Source organism: Scleropages formosus, chromosome 11 (genome assembly GCF_900964775.1).
Source record: "Scleropages formosus chromosome 11, fSclFor1.1, whole genome shotgun sequence".
Taxonomy (NCBI): Eukaryota; Metazoa; Chordata; class Actinopteri; order Osteoglossiformes; family Osteoglossidae; genus Scleropages; species Scleropages formosus.
In genome coordinates, this window is record NC_041816.1 from 652,552 (window position 1) to 670,958 (window position 18,407).

Here is an 18,407-nt window from a genome sequence, read left to right on the forward strand (position 1 = left end):
AGTACAGCAGGAGGTGGGATTTGAACCCTGGTCCTAAGTGCAGTCTCTAAGCAGTACACTACCTGCTGCCCCCTGCTCAGTCCCAACACTTATGAGGGAGGTTTCTTATGTGCAAGAGAACAGGCGGAGAGAGGAGGAGAAAAAGAAAAAAAACATGCTGCTGGTCAATTTCTTGGAAAAAGAAATAAAGAAAGTGGAAGGCATGAGCGAGCGAGCCTGCAGAAGACAACCTGGCATCTCTTTCCTACTGCTGTTTAATGCACTCATAAATCCATTACTTAAGGCAATCTTGTGGGTAAGTGGATTTGTACCGTGGCCCTGTGATTACTCTGCCATCAATAAAGGATGAGTAGGGAATACATAAGAGATCCCATCTTCTCTTTACTACTTATCAGCAATACAAAGAAGGGGAAACTCTCGGCCGTGCGCTCCACGGTGATCGCCGGCTTTAGTGGTGACAGAAACGGCTCTGGCAGCTTCCTCGGGAACCAGTCTGCTAATACTAATGCGTATTGATCAGCTGGGTCATTAACAACAAGATACACGCTGATGCCAAGGTCAGAACGTCATTCTCCCATACTAGTCTTAATACACTTGACTCCAGAAATTGCTCATGTTCTGGTAAAGAGCCCATGGCAAATGGAGGGGTGAAGTGCTAGGGATGTTAAAAGGAAAAGGAAAAAAAAAAAAAAAGGAAACTGGAAAATTAAAATTATGGGGGGAAAACATTTTAAATGTAAGATTAAGAATAAAAAAAATGCAGAGAAGAATGTTAATGTTCCAAAGTCCACTGTTCATCATGAACATCAATAATCCCACCAGGAAAGTATCCAGGTACCTGGTGCGCTGAATTGGCGTACGCTGCTGGCGCGAGCCTTGTCGTAGACCCTCGTGAGAGAGCAGCCCCTGGGCACATTCCAGGCGGCCGGCCGGCTGTCACGCTCCTCTGCCGCGTCGTACACTTCCACGTGGGGCGGCTTCTCGGTCAGGTTCTTGCTGTAGTGGCTCAGACCGTACTGTGCAATCTGAATCGCGTAGAAGTAGCCCTGAGGGCCCCACTGTGTGGACAAGGGTACTCCTGGAACGGGGAAGAACACAGTCGAGATGCTCTTAGGACTCAGCGGGGGGAAAAGAAAAGAGAAGAAAAAAAAAAAAAAAAAAAACACAAATAACTCCAGGATAAGGATGCTGGGGTAACAACTTCAAACCATCACAGGCTGTAACAGCACCAGAGGCAAGAACCCGTACAAACAGGTCTAATAAAGTCAGCGCTCCCTCAAGACAACGATGAATCAAGGCTTCGCCGTGCCGATTCTGCACTTTTTGTCAGCAGAATAATCCCCTTTATGAGCCGCCCTTCAGAGAGGAAGTCCGACGGCATTAACTCCTGTCCGCTAGCGCGATGCGTGCTGTGCGATTCCCGAGTCCGGCGCACTAACAACGCCCTGCAGTGATCTCCGAGGCAGGCAAACAGATCCACGCTGACAGCGGCGCGCAACTTCGTCTCTCTTCCGAACAAAGACCAAAATGCAATTATTGAGACGTCCTTGACTGCACTGCCCAGCTCTCCAAGGCAAACATTTTATTGCCTGTGAGATAAGAGCACACTGGGGCCTAATCAGAAACTCCCTCCAACCCCCATCACTTCTACTTATCATAAAAAGGGTCCAACTTCAAGATGCCGTCTAGACAAAGGGTTTCCAGTTGAAGGAGGCTTGTTGCATCATCCCGCTCATTACAATGTTAACCGTTCCACAAGCACGCCAGCGATCCACAGCGGAGACGGGACCGCGTGCATGCAGGCCGTGTTGTGCCAGACACGGTGGCGAACCACTGCCGCTGTGAGCTGCAGCGCTGTCAGGAGCGGGATGCCGCCTCCCGCCCCACATTTTATTTACTGATCTCCAGTTTGCCAGCTGAGAAGTGCTATCCATCATGGTAAATGCAGAGGAACCCTACCCTGCTACCGCACTCATCTAGCTCCGCGCTCAGCAGAAAGGGAAACGTGCGGCAGAGGAGGAGTCTGGAGCCTCACGATGCCTCCGATTTCCTTGTTCGACGGGGTGCTTCAAAACGGCTTGCTTGGGACCAGCGGAAATGGGCCATTACCCTCTGCTGCTGGAGGGTCGCTGTGCTTCAACTGCATCCCAAGATGAAAACAGAGGAGAAGCAGCTCAGCCCTTCTACTGCTACCCGACCCCTAAACGTCAGCAGACGGAAGCCTGTTCAAAAGTAGTGCTCGACACAAGAACTTTCAGGGAACATTTCTCATGATACATACGCATGGTACAATAAATCCAAAATACTGGGTTTATGAAACAGAAATTTGGGAACACAGAAACTGCGAAATCGCAACATTTCTTACTTTCCCAGCCAATTCGGCTTAGTAACAGTGCAAAATCTCAGCAATTTGTTTTTTTCTTCTCATTCTGACACTTACATAATGTGATTTCATTGTTCTCGAGAAAGTAAACACTCATAAGCTCTGTGCATCTTACGAGGATCTCGGAGAGAGCCCGGGCCGCATGTTTTATTTCTCCGCAGGGATTAAGTATGAAACAAACATTAAGCTCCCTCATATTTCATTTATCCAGTCTAAGAGCTTTGATAAAGATAAACCATTTTTCCACGCTTAAACGGGAGTTTAGGGAGAAGGGTTCTGAACCTCACTGAGGACCAGGGACCTGTCGAATATGACATTCTCTCATTCCAAAGACGTCTCTTTGCCGAGTTGGGAGAACAGCTGAGATGATGATTGAGAAGATGAAACTCAGTCCGAATCAATTTTCATCAGCATGGACCTATAGGTTAGAGGTGATTTTTTTTTTTTTTTTTTTCTGAAAACGTGGATATATTAGACAAATGACAGAATATGTGGACATTATCAAGCCTATTACAATAATTCATGGTGAACCTGAAATAATTATCATTTATTTATATTAACTGACAGCTCATTCCAAAGCAACTTACAGTTTTTATGCAAGACTACTTACAATTATTTGCCCACTTATACAACTGAGTAATTTTTACTGGATCAACTCAGGTAAGCACCTTGATCAAGAGAACCACAGCCCCAGGGATTTGAACCCGGATCCTTTGAATACAAGATGGAGGGCAGAATATTCACTACGCTGCACACAGCATCATGGTGCTTTTTTCCATTTCTCATCAACTCTTTAATAAAGAAGAGTTCTCCAGCCTTTTAAACCTTACACATGTAGAGCACAGGGAAGATGAGCTGAAAATAGAGCCAATCTCAAGAAAACCGTTCTGTGAAAAGTCCTGTGAAAAACAAAGAACCATATGGAGAATACAGGCAAATGGTGTAAAGAAATGACAAGCAATTGTTACTGCCCCTACACAAAATAATGGGCCACATCTAAGGATTGATGTCCGCAGGTGATTTTTGGAGGACGTATGTAATGTAACGTGTAGCAATCGGGGTGGATGGGGGTGTGCAACCTGTGATCAGTAAACGACATTTTTACTGTGATTTTGAAACGCTACGACGGTCTGGCGTTTGCTACCATAAGACTGATTGTCATGTGGCTCTGGAGGGGGTATTCATGAGGTACCAAAGTCCAGAAAGAAACCTACCACCTCCTGCACTGACTGGTCACCGCATTGTGACATCATCAGAATGGCAGCCCTCGTAAGTCAATGCTGCCTTTGATTTTAATGGTTGTGTGGGAAGAAAGAGCTGTTCCAGATGCCAATCACGGGAAATGAGAGCATAATACATGTCTATTAGGGGCAACTCATGTCAAATCTCAGACAGCAATTTGCTAAGCAGGACTGGAGAGGCTCCAGCAGTGATAACTGGCTAATGATGTAATGGGGAGGGGGGCAATACTCAGAAATAAGATATTGATTTTAGAGCACTTGCACTTTAATAGTGCTCCAATAAGTGATGAGTTTATTAGAGACCGATTCTCATTGCATTAAACCGGTAGTGGAAGTGCATCTTGGTTTTTTCCTTTTCCCATCAAAAGAAATTCAATATTAACTGCACTCCAAAGTCTCAATGTCAAAACAAAATAAAACCAAAGGCTTGTTGTCCTTCACGATCTAAGCCCCGTTTCGGTTCTAAATCCCTCTCTATTTCTAACAAAGAACAAACCTGGCAGCTACCAAAGACCTAAGCATCACCAAGTCGAGCTTTACAAGTGTTGAAATTTAGGAGTAGCCGAGAAGGTGTCCTTAGGTCTACGGTGCACGTGGTGCGTCAAGGAATATTCCTTCAACAGACCTTACTTTGTACCAGGAGTCTAAGTAACTACGGGAAATCCCTGCTCCTGCTGTAGTACTCTTCATGAACCCTAAATCAGCAAGGTACCATGTACATTTGTATAAATGGTAAATCATTGTAAATTTGATTATCTAACATGGTAAATTGTTTCGGACGAAGACGTCAGCTCAGTAACTGTTACTAATCATAACAATGCGAGAGCTCCACCCTTGATCGCATTCTTTGATCAGGAGACGCTATAAAAGTAGATAAGATGCAAACGGGAGAAACGGTAAAGTCTGCTGTACCTCTCAAAGGTGTGTGATGGTCCTGTCACTCAGAACCATGTTGGTCACAAATGAAAACCACAGGGCACAGCTGGGTAAAGACTAATTTCCAGCACAGTGGTCCTTCTTAAATTTGGTAGCCAGGCGCCCGAGTCCGGTGACTGCGGCTGGGCAAGAGCTGACAGGGCCGCCTGAGAGAGCACATCAGCGTTGACGCGGCAGCTCTGGACACCCCCGCAGACACGGACATTAGCGGACCGGCCTCAAATCGTCCAAACGATGATGCATGTCGCTACAAGTCCAAAATGGTGTTCCATTAAGTTTTGGGTCACCACAATCAAGTCTTGTAATCTCCAGAATCAATCCCATTTTCATTTGTTTAATGTATGTCAATTGATAGCGCATTACTCACCGAGGCCAGGGGGCGGATTACTTAAGTCCGGTTTCCTGGAAAATTCTCCTTCAGACAGTCCAGCCAAATTGCTATTAATGGCCACTAACCGTCTGCATTAAAAACAGGCCTTATATTCCAGGCACGACCATTGAGCGTTGCACAGACGCGATCTGCGCTCAGGTATAGACCACAAGCAAGGGAATTACAATATTCTCACAAGGGAGCAAGGAGAGAGCGGCAGCACTCCTAGATTTAAAAGCTCGTTTGGATGCTTAATGGCCCTTCATCGTGACTAATGACTTGGCCGAAGGAGCAAATGTGAGGATCCATCGAGAGGAGACTCACCTTCCACGCCGCTGATGCACTTGACACGGTCACGCACCTCGACATTGTAGCCCTCAAAGGACATGAACACGCCATCGGGGTGGTAGGGCTCCCGCTGTGCGTAAACCTTGGAGTAACTGTGGGAGAACTCGAAGCGGTCGTAGCCGTCGTACTGTGCCACCTTGCCGTACACCTCAAAGTACTTCTCCAGCCAGCTGAAGGGCAGGTACACCTCGTTGCCCTCGCGCCGTCCTTTTACGGTCGTCTCGTCATTGATCAAGCAGTCGATCTCCTCGTACCTGAGCCCGCCCACCACAGGCGGAGGCTCGGGAGGCTGCGGCTGCTGGGGGTTGCGCTCTCCCTTGGGGGTGGCCGGCGGCTGAGGCCTGGGAGGAAATCGCAGGGTGGTATCGCTCGAGCAGCGGTTCCACAGCAGCACCGTGAGGAGGGTGAAGAGCGTGCAGATCACAATCAGGGTCTTGTAGTTGACTCGGGCTGCCAGGCAACGCATCTTTGTAGAAAACCTACAGAGAAGAGAGCCACAAGACACAGGTCAACCCCATCCCCTTCCTGTCACGCTGCCAAGCATCATGTCTAATATCATCCCTGGAAAACAGGAGGACCGATGAGAGGATGACTGACAGCAGCAGAATGCAATTTCACATCCTGTGTCATGGAAATGACAAAAGGGGAAACTCGCTGTACAATATCAAACATTCAGACACACTGGACAAGCAAGACAGTTATGATTAATGAATAGCTGCCAATACACAAGGATAAAATAAAACCACGGTAATGAATGTCAACAATATGGCGAGCGGCGATATCCCCAAAACGCAGTGCTGCCGACGAGCCGTACGCGAGTTAGGGTTCCTGCCTGTATCCGCTCTCCTTATATAGGTGCCACTGGCCCAGCCTCCGTGGGCCGCACCACCTGGGGGTTGAGGCAGGAAGCACACGTTAGAGCTGTAATTAAAGGCCTGTCTGTCAGACAGCCTCCACGCGTAGGCTTTGCGCGAACGCCACAGCTGTCTGAGTCCTGAGGCTCGGGGGTGCTAGGCCGTCTCCGCAGCCCCAGCCGGAAAGTAGAGGAGGTTCCGCTTCCTCGGGCCAGACGAGACACGGCTCGGCGGTCTAGGCCGTCAAGGGAGCACCGGGAGCTGCTCAGCCAGCCGACGGTGCCAGTCATCACGGCCAGCGGCCCACGCAGTCCTGTTCCTCTGGCATTTAATGCAACCACAAAGAAAAAAGAAGAATCGATACGCAAACAAGGACCGACTTCCACCCCTGCTAATTACAGCTCAGGGGGCACACACCGAAAAGACAGAAACGCAGCCCTCGGGGAAAGTGGGGAAAAATCATTACCACTAAGTTCATTTTAGCATCACGGTTTACACCTGCCAGGACATTACTGAAAAGGTGAATTAATTTCCCAATATGCTACTTTGCCAACGTATTGAGCAGCAAAAGACATGACTGAGGGAACGAAACAAATAATCTTACTTCAACAGGGCCAGACGCAGCAGACACAAACTCACAGCTAAAAGAGATACTGTTTAGACAAAACTGAACAACGCCTGCTAGTGTCTGGTCCTGTTATAAGAAAAGAACATGAGAAATCATAAACTTCATACAAAATACATTTAAATTACATTTACTCCATTAAGATCACTCCTCTGTTCATAGTGACTAGCAACATTAATGCACAAACCTATACTGCTTACGGTTATTTACCCGTTTATACAACTCGGTCATTTCAGTGGAGCGATTCAGGATGCGTGCCTTGATCGAGGGCGATACAGAGGGAAGGGGATCGGAACCCAGGTCGTAAAATTTAGAAGGCGATGACTTTAACCATTACATACGTATTAATACTATGGTGCAGCACAGTGAAAGTCTGACTGCTTCCTCCAGCTTGGGTGGCTATCACCAGGATGGATAGATGTGCAGCTGCTGATTCTTGGTCCTCCTCTTTGCCATCCCGCAGCCAAAACCTACCGTCGGCTCCTGCAACGTACTCATCGTTTATCAGCCGCCCAAAGTGGCGGCTGCCTGCTGTGGGTCTGATTAAAACGTGTGATGATCTCAGGATGAGTGATCACGAAACTGGCAGAGGGCTGCGTTAACAATGCATATATAACAAAGAATTTGTCGGGAGGGGGAGAGAGACGGGCAGCTGAGACTCCCCTCTGCCTTCTGCGCCACAGACCCGGAGCGCTGTCTGCTGCCGAAACTCTGCTTCGGCAGCTCCCGATATCTTGAAATATTGCTTCATAAAAAGCAGCATCGCTGATATTAGGGGAAGACTGCGCATTGAGGGGAGATGAAAGATTGCGGAGACGACTCTCCTGACAACGTGGGCCAGGCCAAAAGGACGAAGAGCTACTGTGTGTTGAAAGATAAGTTGCCTGCCTCGTTTGACCCAACTATAAATAATTGCCCCCCACTCTTCTCCAGTTGGAGAGGTGCAGCAACTGGTGACTCGCTGACCAGACATTGGGACACTGAATCCCGCCACCACCCTGACAAGAGCGCATAGCCTGCAAAACAGAGAGCAAAGTAGTTGGGAATGAAGATGATTTTAATGCCTGTCAGAGAAGAAAAGGAAAAAATAACTTTTAAAAAAAAAAAAAACATTTCAATGTTAAAAGCAAATGCTTTTCTTAAATTCTTTCTGCAAAACATAAAATGTGAAATGCAACGCAGTGGGGGACTAAGTGTTTAATAATGTGGGGTGTTCGGAGGGTTTTGTGCACTGATTACCACCTCAGGGGGTGTGTGAAGCTGTTTTGGGTCTCTTTCTCACTCACTCTCACACACACACGTCTGCCTAGAGCTGGACTAGACCACACGTCTCTAGTTTTCAAACTCACAGGACTTAGCTCAGCTGCAGCATGACTCTCCACACAGGTAGACTCCTCCAGAGCCACTTTCTTGCTCCGACCGCTACTAGCTGCTGCCTGCTGGCCTGTCTGGCCGTTTTCATGCAGCTGGAGCGACATGCGGTCCCGTTTCCCAGCAGCTACATAAAGAAAGTGGTGTCCCTCTGCGGTAAACAACCTGGTCCCTGTGTGCCATCTCTATTCCAGTCTTACACTACTACATATTGCGGGAACGTCCTTACAGAAAGATGAAGCACGGTCTCAAGGGAACCATGAAAGGGCAACACACCCAGGGGTCAAATGGCTTCATGCAGGAGTCCTGACACCTGAATAATGCCTTTGGCTATTTATTTTTTCGGTTTTAAAAAACATTTGTTGCCATCTAAAGGCTCTGGCTCACAAAGGAAATGACAACTCCATGTGCTTAAGTGGAGCCTGGTTTGATGAGGGAACTAAATTTATTTAGTGCAGCTAACTTCAAACAAAATATTACAGCCGTCATTCTTCATAAAGCCATATATGTGTGTTTTTAAAGGGAAATCAGAAGTGTATCCCTGCTCTAGCTTGTTAAACACATTTCACAGGTAAAACAATTGGCAGTCGCTGCAAGTCGGTTCCAAGTCATAAAGACCATGATAAACTTTCCCATCATTTACTCTTCCAATGCAGAACTGATTCATGGGAAATTGTGGAACAGGAAAGAGGCAGTGGAGTTTAACCATGAGTGCAGGGATGAGCTTCAAGGCTCTAGAAAAGGCTCATGTGAAAATAAGTTAATGTTAACCTGATAGTACTGTCCATAACGTGAGACAAGCCAGTTTTCTGTTATGTAAATTGAATGCAATATTTTCTTTCTAAAAAATTGATCTTTAGCTTTCATCAGATTCTTAAAGGGAGCTGTGGCCTAGAAAAGTTAACAGCCTCTGGATTAATCTCAGTGTTTATATAACGACAGTGTAGTGTTGTAGCTGGTGTGATACACTGATTGATAGAAGTCACTAAGGAATATAGATGTTGATCAAAAGAGAAATGACAAGTGGGGGAAAAAAAAAAAAAAAAAAAAAAAAAAAAAACTCTATAAGGACTTTCAAAACAAATACTAGAAAACAAGGCTCCTGCTGATGTAAAACAATTGAAATTTTACAAAGAGGATCAGGTCTCTGCTCCACATGCCTTCAATGCAACAAAGAGGAGTCTTTACTACAATTGAGAAAAACCTAAATAGTTACTTTATCAGTACATTGACTTCCATTTCAAGTTCTTGCGCACAATTACACAGTTTCAAAATAAAAGCTGAAACAATTTAGGTCTAGATGGGAACAGCAGCTGGCGCTCCTGTGCCCACAAACAGGTTCAGTGTGGCACACAAGCTTCTCTGTCCCAGAACCAGGCCATGCTGGCTGGAACTGCAAAACAGCTCTTCCTCCTGTGTCTGCTGCTGCTAAAAAATTTATTTAACTAGAGGGGAGGGGGGGAGAAAAGGGGGGAAAAAGGAGAAAAAAAAAAAAGGAGCACAACGGAGACAGAGCAAGCCAAGCGTGAGCACAATGAAGGCCTGCTGTCGTTCAGGGAAACAAGGAGGCAGATGGCTGAGCTGAGATGCTTCTTCTCAAGGTGCGTTCTGCCTTTTTCCTCCTGGCTGGGTCTGTCTGGTGTTCTGCCGGTGCTCAGTTGGAGCTGCTGCGGCCGGTGGCCCAATGCTCCACTTACAGCCTCCCCTGGGTGCCCGCAGGTGGGAGAGGCAGCCCTAGACCATCGCCTCATTGCCGCCTCCCCTGCTGTGGCTCAGCTGCATCGCTAACCCCGGACGTCGGCTGACTGCCTCAACAGGCTGCAGGGGATTTGAATAGCCTGCGCTGCAAGAAGAGTGATTCCTGCAGTCTCCAAATGCGTAGAACTGGAGCTCAAGGGAGACCCGCTTAAAGGCCTGATGGAGCGAGTGGAGCTGGAAATGTAGGCATGAATATTTAAAAGGTTATCAATGTAAGCGCCAAACTGCTCCTAATAACAGCGCTGGAGGCAGGGCACTGCGAGTCACAGACGCCCTCGTGTGCGTTGCACGGAACCGCTGTCTCTGCAAGTGGAAGGCAGCCCCGCTGAAGAGAGCCTAAAATCAGGGCACGTCATCCACAAAAATGCTCCCCAGCAGGACGCCACAGCATTCGCATTACAAAGAACATGTAGTAAAAGCAGAGAACGCAGAACATTAAAGCAGGATGTGCCAATCACAGAAGTTGCCAAGTTACCCAGTATTTAAATTGAGATGCATTTAAACACGAGTAAAGAGGACAGGAAGCATCTGAGAGAAGTATGCAGTTACCATACACAGAGGCAAGCAGAAACCGACACATGCAGTATAAACATACAGATGAAGAGGCAGAGGTACCGTGTGTGTATGTGTGTGTGTGTGTGTAGAAGTCAGTGCGGTGCCTGGGCAGCACACATTAAAAGCAGAGCCTGCAGCCAGAGCCATGAGTCCCTACAAAGGAACCCGAGACGGCGGCGTCTTTGGTGACTTTGAACTGCCTCTAATTGCCGGTGTCAGTTTGACAGGCATTCTGTGACGACTGCTGCAGAAATTGTTATACATGTCACAGAATTCTCTGGAGGGTGATGTCAGCCGGCGGAGAAGAAAAGGCACCATCACAGAGTCAGCGCAAAGCAGAAAGGAGATACTGCTGAAGAGAGATGCGCTTGGGTTGGTCCTCATGGCAAAGCTAGGTGGCCGGCAGCAGGCAATCAGTGCACCTTGCACAAAGAAAAAAGCCGCCGTAGGAGAAAGACACAAGGCTCTGTGTCTCAGCAATGACGGAGTGGCCAGTGGATGTCTACAGCTGCCACGGTGTGAGAAGCATAGGCAACCGCGGGGAAGTCTGAAATGTCCTGTGTTCTCAACAAAGAATTTCAATTAACTTTGTCGCCTGGCACACTTACTGACGAAACGTTACTCTTTCCGTTTCACATTCTGTGCGTATACACAGCTGAATACATAGATCTACTGGAGCCAGGCAGGACAGACGGCTGTATTTAAGTGTACAACATCTGGGCCCCTCCAGGGACTTTAACTGGTAACCCTCCAGGTAACAGTCCAGTTCACCACTGTATCTATTCAGCTGCTGACCTACTCAGAGCAAGTAACTAAAACAACCCATTAACACATAGATCCTCATCTTAGAGAACACAGGAGATTGCTGGCCCAAAACCTCAGGAAGTGTCCAGTTGTGATACCCTTGAGCAAGATGCTTATCCTAAATTGCTCCATTATAAGAAACAGCTGTAAATGTGAAAAATTAAGTTTAGTTGTAAAGGCAATGACAAAAAAGATAAAGGCAAGGGGGGTGCGGTGGTGCAGCGGGTTTGGTTGGGTCCTGGTTTCAAGTCCTGCTTGGGGTGCCTTGGGACGGACTGGCGACCCGTCCTGGTGCGCCCCCTCCCCCTCCAGCCTTGTGTCCTGTGTTGCCGGGTTAGGCTCCGGTTTGCCACGTGCCCACTCGGAACAAGCAGTGTCAGCCAGTGTGCGTGTAGATAAAGTTAGTCAAACAAAAATACAAAATGTATAATCATTAATATTAATCTCAGATATGAAAGGACCCTCTCCCAGCTTCTATGCAAAAAGTCCAACCCCTTTCCCTTTCCAATTTGGAAGTCCACATCACCAAGCTGAGAAATGTCAAAAAATTAACTGAGCTGCATTGCATTTTTCCATCTTTTCTAGATGAGAAGAGCATTTTAGGGCAAAAGCAGCATTCATTTATGTCACGATGGGCACAAGGGATGGGGGCAGGTCGTTACTGAAACAGCTTCTGCCTCACACGCCTTGTGGGAGATTAAACCTTCTTACAATCAGTTGGAAACTAAAGAACGGGGGGGGGGTCAACTTTATCACCTTCACACAGACAATAACAGAGCGGCATGAGATGAAAAGGAAAATTGCCACCATTTTTAAAATAAAATAAAATAAAATAAAAAAAAATTAATAAAAACCGTGGCCGAGCAAGGATGACACTCACCCTGAGCATTCACCATAGGCCGTCTTCACAGAAAGCTCATCACGGCCAATACAGCCAGTTCTTTTCCAGCGTTAAATCCTCTGGCAGTCGTTTCCCCCAGCACTTATTTCATACCTGAAAGATACCATTTATACATTATGTTTAGTATAGTAATAATTAGTGTTTTCAGCCAAATCCGCACCATCCCGGAGAGGCACAAGAGGGTCAGTTATTTTTGGGGGGGGAAATACATCCATGAATAAGTAGTTTTCCCCACCAGACACATTGTATCTGCATCTACACAACACAGCAGATTTCCATCCCATAACCCTTAATACAAATTTCAGCTGTTAAACCACAGCTGACCTTTCCTCATGTTCAGCTGGCTGACTGATGCTAAGACCATGTGCAACACATTGTACACACACAGATCTTCTGCTTTCCACCCTGCCAGTCATCAGGTGCACTTTCTGCCTCAAGGAGTTCCTGAAGTTTATGGGTCCCACTCCATCCTGGAACAACAGGCATCGGTCTCAGTCTCATGACTGAGATTCCTCATGGAAGCATGAATAAAGTCTAACCATGGCCAAGAAGCACCAAAAATCCCTCCTCCCCACTGCTAAAAAACAAGTTGTTGTTACTCATACATGGGGGGGGGGGACGACGACGACGACGACACTTCCACATCTCCCAGGTGTATCTTACTCCTGATAACTCAAATTGCCCTGCAGAGCAAAAGATGTAGAACTTTCTCTCCGAGGAACAGCCAGTAGGGAGGGGTGGGCATAGGAACTCAACCCTATTTAAAGGTGGCAGCAAAGTCCTAATAATGAACCAGTTATTGATGTACAGAGATGGAGGAAGGTGTGTGTGCACGCACGCATATGCATGCTTAAGTGTACATGTAGGAACTTGGCTATCGGAACCAATGTCCAGCTGTGTGGGCGTTTCAGACCTGGCGGGCGTTGCTAGGGAACAAGGGGAGTTTCCTTCCAGGAGACGGCTTCCCAGCACTTTGACGTCACCATGCCAGGAAGAAGCCCCTATTCCCTGGCAAAGCAGACCACATAAAAAGACCCACTCCCTGATGGCGGCCCATCAAACATTCTCCTCACCATCGATTTAATTTACAGTTTATGGATCAAAGTGACCCGTCTCCTTTTGTACTCATACTAATGAGCTCGACTCGGCGGCGGTGGCGTGAGCAGCGCTGGTTCCAGCCCTCATGGCCGCTAATAGCTGTCGGTCTGCCGAGACCCTCGCCTGCACTCGGCTGTTGCCTATAAATGAAGCGTGTGCTCATTTGGGGAAGATGCATCAAACGCAAAAATGGGAGCTGTATGTACTTTCATTTTGACACACAACTCCACAGAAAAGCTGTACTCGTCAAAACACATCTCTATCACACACACTTCTGCTTCTCTACCATAGTCACTCCACACACACAAAAAGGAAAGAAAAGATCTAACGCAGCTGCGGAAGTGGAAGCACATCACACGCTGGCCACAGACACAAAAAGGAAGTAAGGCTGAAAGTGCAGCTGGGAGGCACTGGAAATGAATGTGGAACGTCGTGTATAAACAAATACGATCGTCTTATGAGTCTGCTTAATTAAATGCATTCTCACTCCTCTTAACATTGCAGTCAGTCAGAGGTCAAGAACAGTCCCCCCCCCCCCTTAGAATTGTCAGCTGCGGTGAACACTGTTTCCATCGCCAATGCCTGAAAATGCTTCTCTCCTGTCATTTCTCATTCCTCTTAAAAGGGACACGTTTCATTTTTAGGGTCAGTGGCTCGATCCCCACTAAAAGTTATTAAGTAGAGAACGCACGGCAGCTCTAACAACAAAGGCTAATTCGTTCTCGCCAAGCCGTCATCGGGGCATGTTTCACTGGTGCAGCAATTAAAACGCCTGGTGCTAATGGCACCCGCCACTGAGTGCTGATCGGATGTCAGGCAGCCTGTAAAATGTCACCAAAGTTTGTCAGAGGCTTTAAAAAAAATGCAACGCTTAATTAGGCTTAGCGTTTCCCCCGGCAAATTCTGATCTATGCTTCTTCTTGACAGAGCGACGTGCCAATATAAAAAAAATTTTGTGTGTGAAATAAAAACTGCCACAATGGCTTTGACCAGGAGTAAATCATATTTTACGTCGATGCCCATTGATTTCCTAGCTCAAAACGGCCTATAACTGATGCCGAAGAAACAAATACATATTTGTAATTGCAGCCATGATGAATTTACACGCCTTTAACAGCAAAGCCATTAATGTACTGACAATCTGTCAGCAGAAATGCAAGGGAAGTGGCAGGGTCCGCTCACCCTGCCATTAATCTACACCGTATAACAAACACTCCAGCAGCTACGGCATACAGGGCTGTTGGAGTTAAAGACTGCACCGACGCATCGGTACCAAAAGGGAATATTGATCTCCTTAGAAACAGGCTTATCGACAAAGCTGTTGAATTAGGCGTTACAATGTTTCACCCTTTCATCAAAACACCAGCACCCACCGGTGCCACGGCGTGTAGGACCAGTGCCGAAAGCAAACGGTGCCGTCGAGGTGACCCTTTCGGACGTCAGCCGAGCAGCAGATGGAAGCGGATGCTGATAATGATGAGGTGGCGGGGAGGGTTGAGAAACCGAGTGTTTTTGGGCATCGCGCAAGGACTTGTACATTTCGGCAACTTCACAGTCACCGTGTCCCAGGCACCAGAATCCCTCATACTTGGGACAGTTTACACAGCAGACCTGAAGGACAACACATCGCCAGAATAACGGCAGAAGCAAGTCATCACAAACATGAATGAAGCCCACATGAACCACACAGTACTTCTCAAAACAAATCCATGGATGGCTGCTAGTTTAAGGTCCATGTTTTTCTCCGGGATAAATACTGCAGAGAACTTCACACCATGTCATCGCCAGCCAAATAACCAATGCTCTGCACAAGATAAGAACCAGCGAGATAATGTGTGGGGTTACTGGACTTAATATGACAAAATGGAATTATGAGTAAGGCATGAACAAGGTACCACTGAACACAATCTGAGGGTCCTAGCCATAGCACAATGTCTTTTATTAAAGGCACTTTAAAATCCCGTTTAAGTCATCAAGCTTCAGGGGCCTGAGATATATAGTTTAATACCAAAAACTTTTATTCAAAAGATTTCCATGTTGCCTCCCTTCTTGCTTAGCACTGGAAATTCACATCCTCATTCTTTTTGAGGATCAAATTACTTGCATTAACCTCTACAAGCACAACTCCAAGCAAAGTATGTGGATCTGGTGTGACAGGCTGGCAGAACAACTTTTTAAAAAATTCAACTCCTCCAACTTCCTTTAATATATCTTAGAGCTTTGTCTGAATTAGTTGCGCCACTCTCATGGGAATGGGACAGGTTTCCAAGCCAAGGTGTGGCTGAGACACGGTTGAGATGTGGGTTCAAGAAAAGACAAGCAGAGGCTCTCAGCACAGACAAACATGAGAAGAGATATCTCCAGCAGCTCATTACTGCATAGCAGGAGGAGGAGAGGGGGGGGGGGGGGGAAAGAAAAAAAAAAAAAAAAAAAAGTGCGTGGGAACAGATGTACGCTTCGTGAAAATGGCACCTTTGAATTCTCTTCCCAAATGTTTTTGTTGGACCATGTCAAACAACTGGCAAAGCCAACAGAAAACACTTTCATATCTACAGATGTCAGACCCTGTGTGAAGGCTGAAGCTACAACCCTAAAAGAACAATGCTGGAATTACAGAAATCATGAGTTCACAATGACAGTGACACAATGAGAACTAAATAAAGTGTACGAGTAAGTCTAAGTAAAGTGTACCACATAATGAAGGACCCACAAGGCCAGACAAAGCAAAGACCAGACTTGAGTTGACAGTGAGTGGAAGATAGAGGCACTGCCATCGAATGGAGCTCCTCTCCCACTGTTAGTAATATCATTTGCCCTGCAGATTTACATTCCTGTGGCTGCTCCATCTGGACACCATTGGCCCCAAGAACCCCAACAGCCCCATCGCAGCCAGAGCAGTTGCAATCACAGAGCAGGAACAGGCCACAAAAAAAGACAACCCAAGTATCTTATTGTAGCCATTACAGCTGTCCCTTAAGCCAAACCACCTGAGTAAGCTGGACTTCCAAACACAAATTATAGGCTGAGGAATATGCTGCAGCATCCCAGCAAAAGTACAGCCCTCACAGTAAATGTGTTCATCTTCCAGACATGGAGATTCTCTGGAGAACAAGTCAGAGGGTATGCAGTATGGAACCATGAGGTTTCTGAAGACCTTAATATCATCTCTGCGAACTCAGAACATGGCCAGCCGCTAACACACCATTGAGATGAGAAGCTCTACAGATGCTCACTTGGTAGCACTGTGGTAACACCTCAAGCCATGACATATTCAGTCCCACTGAGACCTGCCAAGGAAGCCTCCTCACTACAGATTCTTAAGTATATGTTCCATTCAACTCCCAAAATGTTACCCAGTCAATTTGTTGCCAACACTGAATGATGCACGGCATGTAGCTGATGTAACTCATGTTTTTAATTGTCTTAAGCAGTGCAAGCACAGATCCACCCACAGCCTTGCCACAGAGAATACTACCAGGTCTCAGGTGAACAGCACCTCTGCCCCCATACCTTCTAGCTTTTAAGGAAATCAACTTCACCGAGGCCCAGGAAGCTGTGTGGGTTGAGAGGCTGTGTTGCTGCGGTGATCGCTGCAGCGTGGCTCTCATCCTGCTGTCTGCATGGAGACTGAAATCAGGGTAACGGGGGGGGGGGGGGGGAGTTGGAGAGAGCAGCTTTCAGGCTTTTCTAATGGAGCACGGATTAAACGCAATCATTTCGAATGTAATTATCCACATCTCCCCCTTTTCAGAGTCTTTCAACAAACCTGATCACTTTCCAAAGTGCTCCACATTGTGCGTGCAATAACCGCTTCACAACGTACTTTGTCTGCATTTTATGGCACGTGAAGAACAAACAAGCCTTAAGGGAGATAAATTGAACTCCTGCCTAAACTTCAGTGGGTGAGGGTCACCGCCACACGAGTTTATTGTTGGCTTCAGGAGTTCTTCTTTGTGGTACATCGAAACCACATTTTTCACTGTTTAAACCTGGCAAAAGATGAAGGTAGAAAAGAGGCACCTCCATTTGGCATGATTTTTATTCTAAATTAAGTACGGGAACTTTAATACACCCACAAATAAAATACTTCACTTGTGATATGAACAATTGGTCATGTGTCTAAGCCACACCAATCCATCCATCCTTACATTCCAATACACAGATACATAAGGGTGGGGGGGAAGGAAATGTATATAAGCAAATGTACAAGCCAGTGGAAATGCATGAAAGTCAGCTAACTTGTTCAGGGATCAAGTCCATAAAGTCCCAGAAACCTTACTTTTCTCCCTCATTTGCTGCCATCAAACAGCATTTTGAATTTTGCCGAGCCACATGTAGCCAAAGTCTGACAGCAAACCTGGGATTAGCACACAGGGCTCCGTACAATGTCCGTGCGTGAACCTTCCTCCTCATAACACAGTCATAAAGGGAATAATCATTACTGATGGAGACACACAGTTTGAACATTACAAAAATGAGCAACACCGCGAGCGGTTGCATCAGATTAGGGTAGTTTGGCATGACATGCCGAATGATCAGAGTTTTTTTTTTTTCTTTTAAAAAATAAAAATAAAAAAAAAAAAAAACCTTTACACTGCTGAAAGGTAAATGAGTTCAGCAGTGTGGTTTCTTCCACTTTGTCTTTGTACTTAGTCTGCATTTCCCACTAAAATACAACATTAGTTTGAAGGCCATTACACTTATTCTGACTCACTTAATTCCCCATCACAAAGTAATTGGAGGCAACGTCCAATTCAAAGCTGTTGAAATTGCTCTCCTCAGCTCTCAAACATGCACACACCCCTTTCGGAGCTGTACAAAGAAAAAGAGAGGCAAAGAGGAGACAGATTGGATTATGAAGTCTAGGCTTTGAAACTTTCACCGTTAGATTAGCTTTCACAGTCTTCAACGCCCATCTAGGCGCCAGTAGGTCTGACTGCCGCAAAGCTGGACCATGGCTACACGTGACATTGCCTTCAATGCAACAACCAAAACACCAGGACATATTTCACCTACCTTCATGTCGCTCCTGCACTTGGAAGTTCAATAAATGCACGAATAAGGAAGGGAGTGAATAAACATGCGGTACGAGTGCATGCAAGATGCAAGGTTATAAGGTATGCTACATCTGTCCGCAGCGCAGCTCACCTTCCTCTGCCACAA

At 46.5% G+C, this 18,407-nt stretch overlaps 1 protein-coding gene across 2 annotated transcripts in view; it reads right to left on the bottom strand.

Annotated features, from left to right (window-relative positions):
* glceb (glucuronic acid epimerase b) overlaps positions 1 to 18,407 on the bottom strand; it is a 41,337-nt gene that overhangs the window by 5,825 nt on the left and 17,105 nt on the right. For both annotated transcript variants that reach the window (XM_018752512.2, XM_018752511.2), the window contains exons 2-4: positions 12,126 to 12,239; positions 5,255 to 5,757; positions 839 to 1,078 (exon numbers count right to left, since the gene is read on the bottom strand). In XM_018752512.2, the coding sequence (XP_018608028.1) occupies positions 839 to 1,078; positions 5,255 to 5,744 (730 nt within the window). In that variant the 5' untranslated portion in view covers positions 5,745 to 5,757; positions 12,126 to 12,239. The remainder of the gene's footprint in view (positions 1 to 838; positions 1,079 to 5,254; positions 5,758 to 12,125; positions 12,240 to 18,407) is intronic.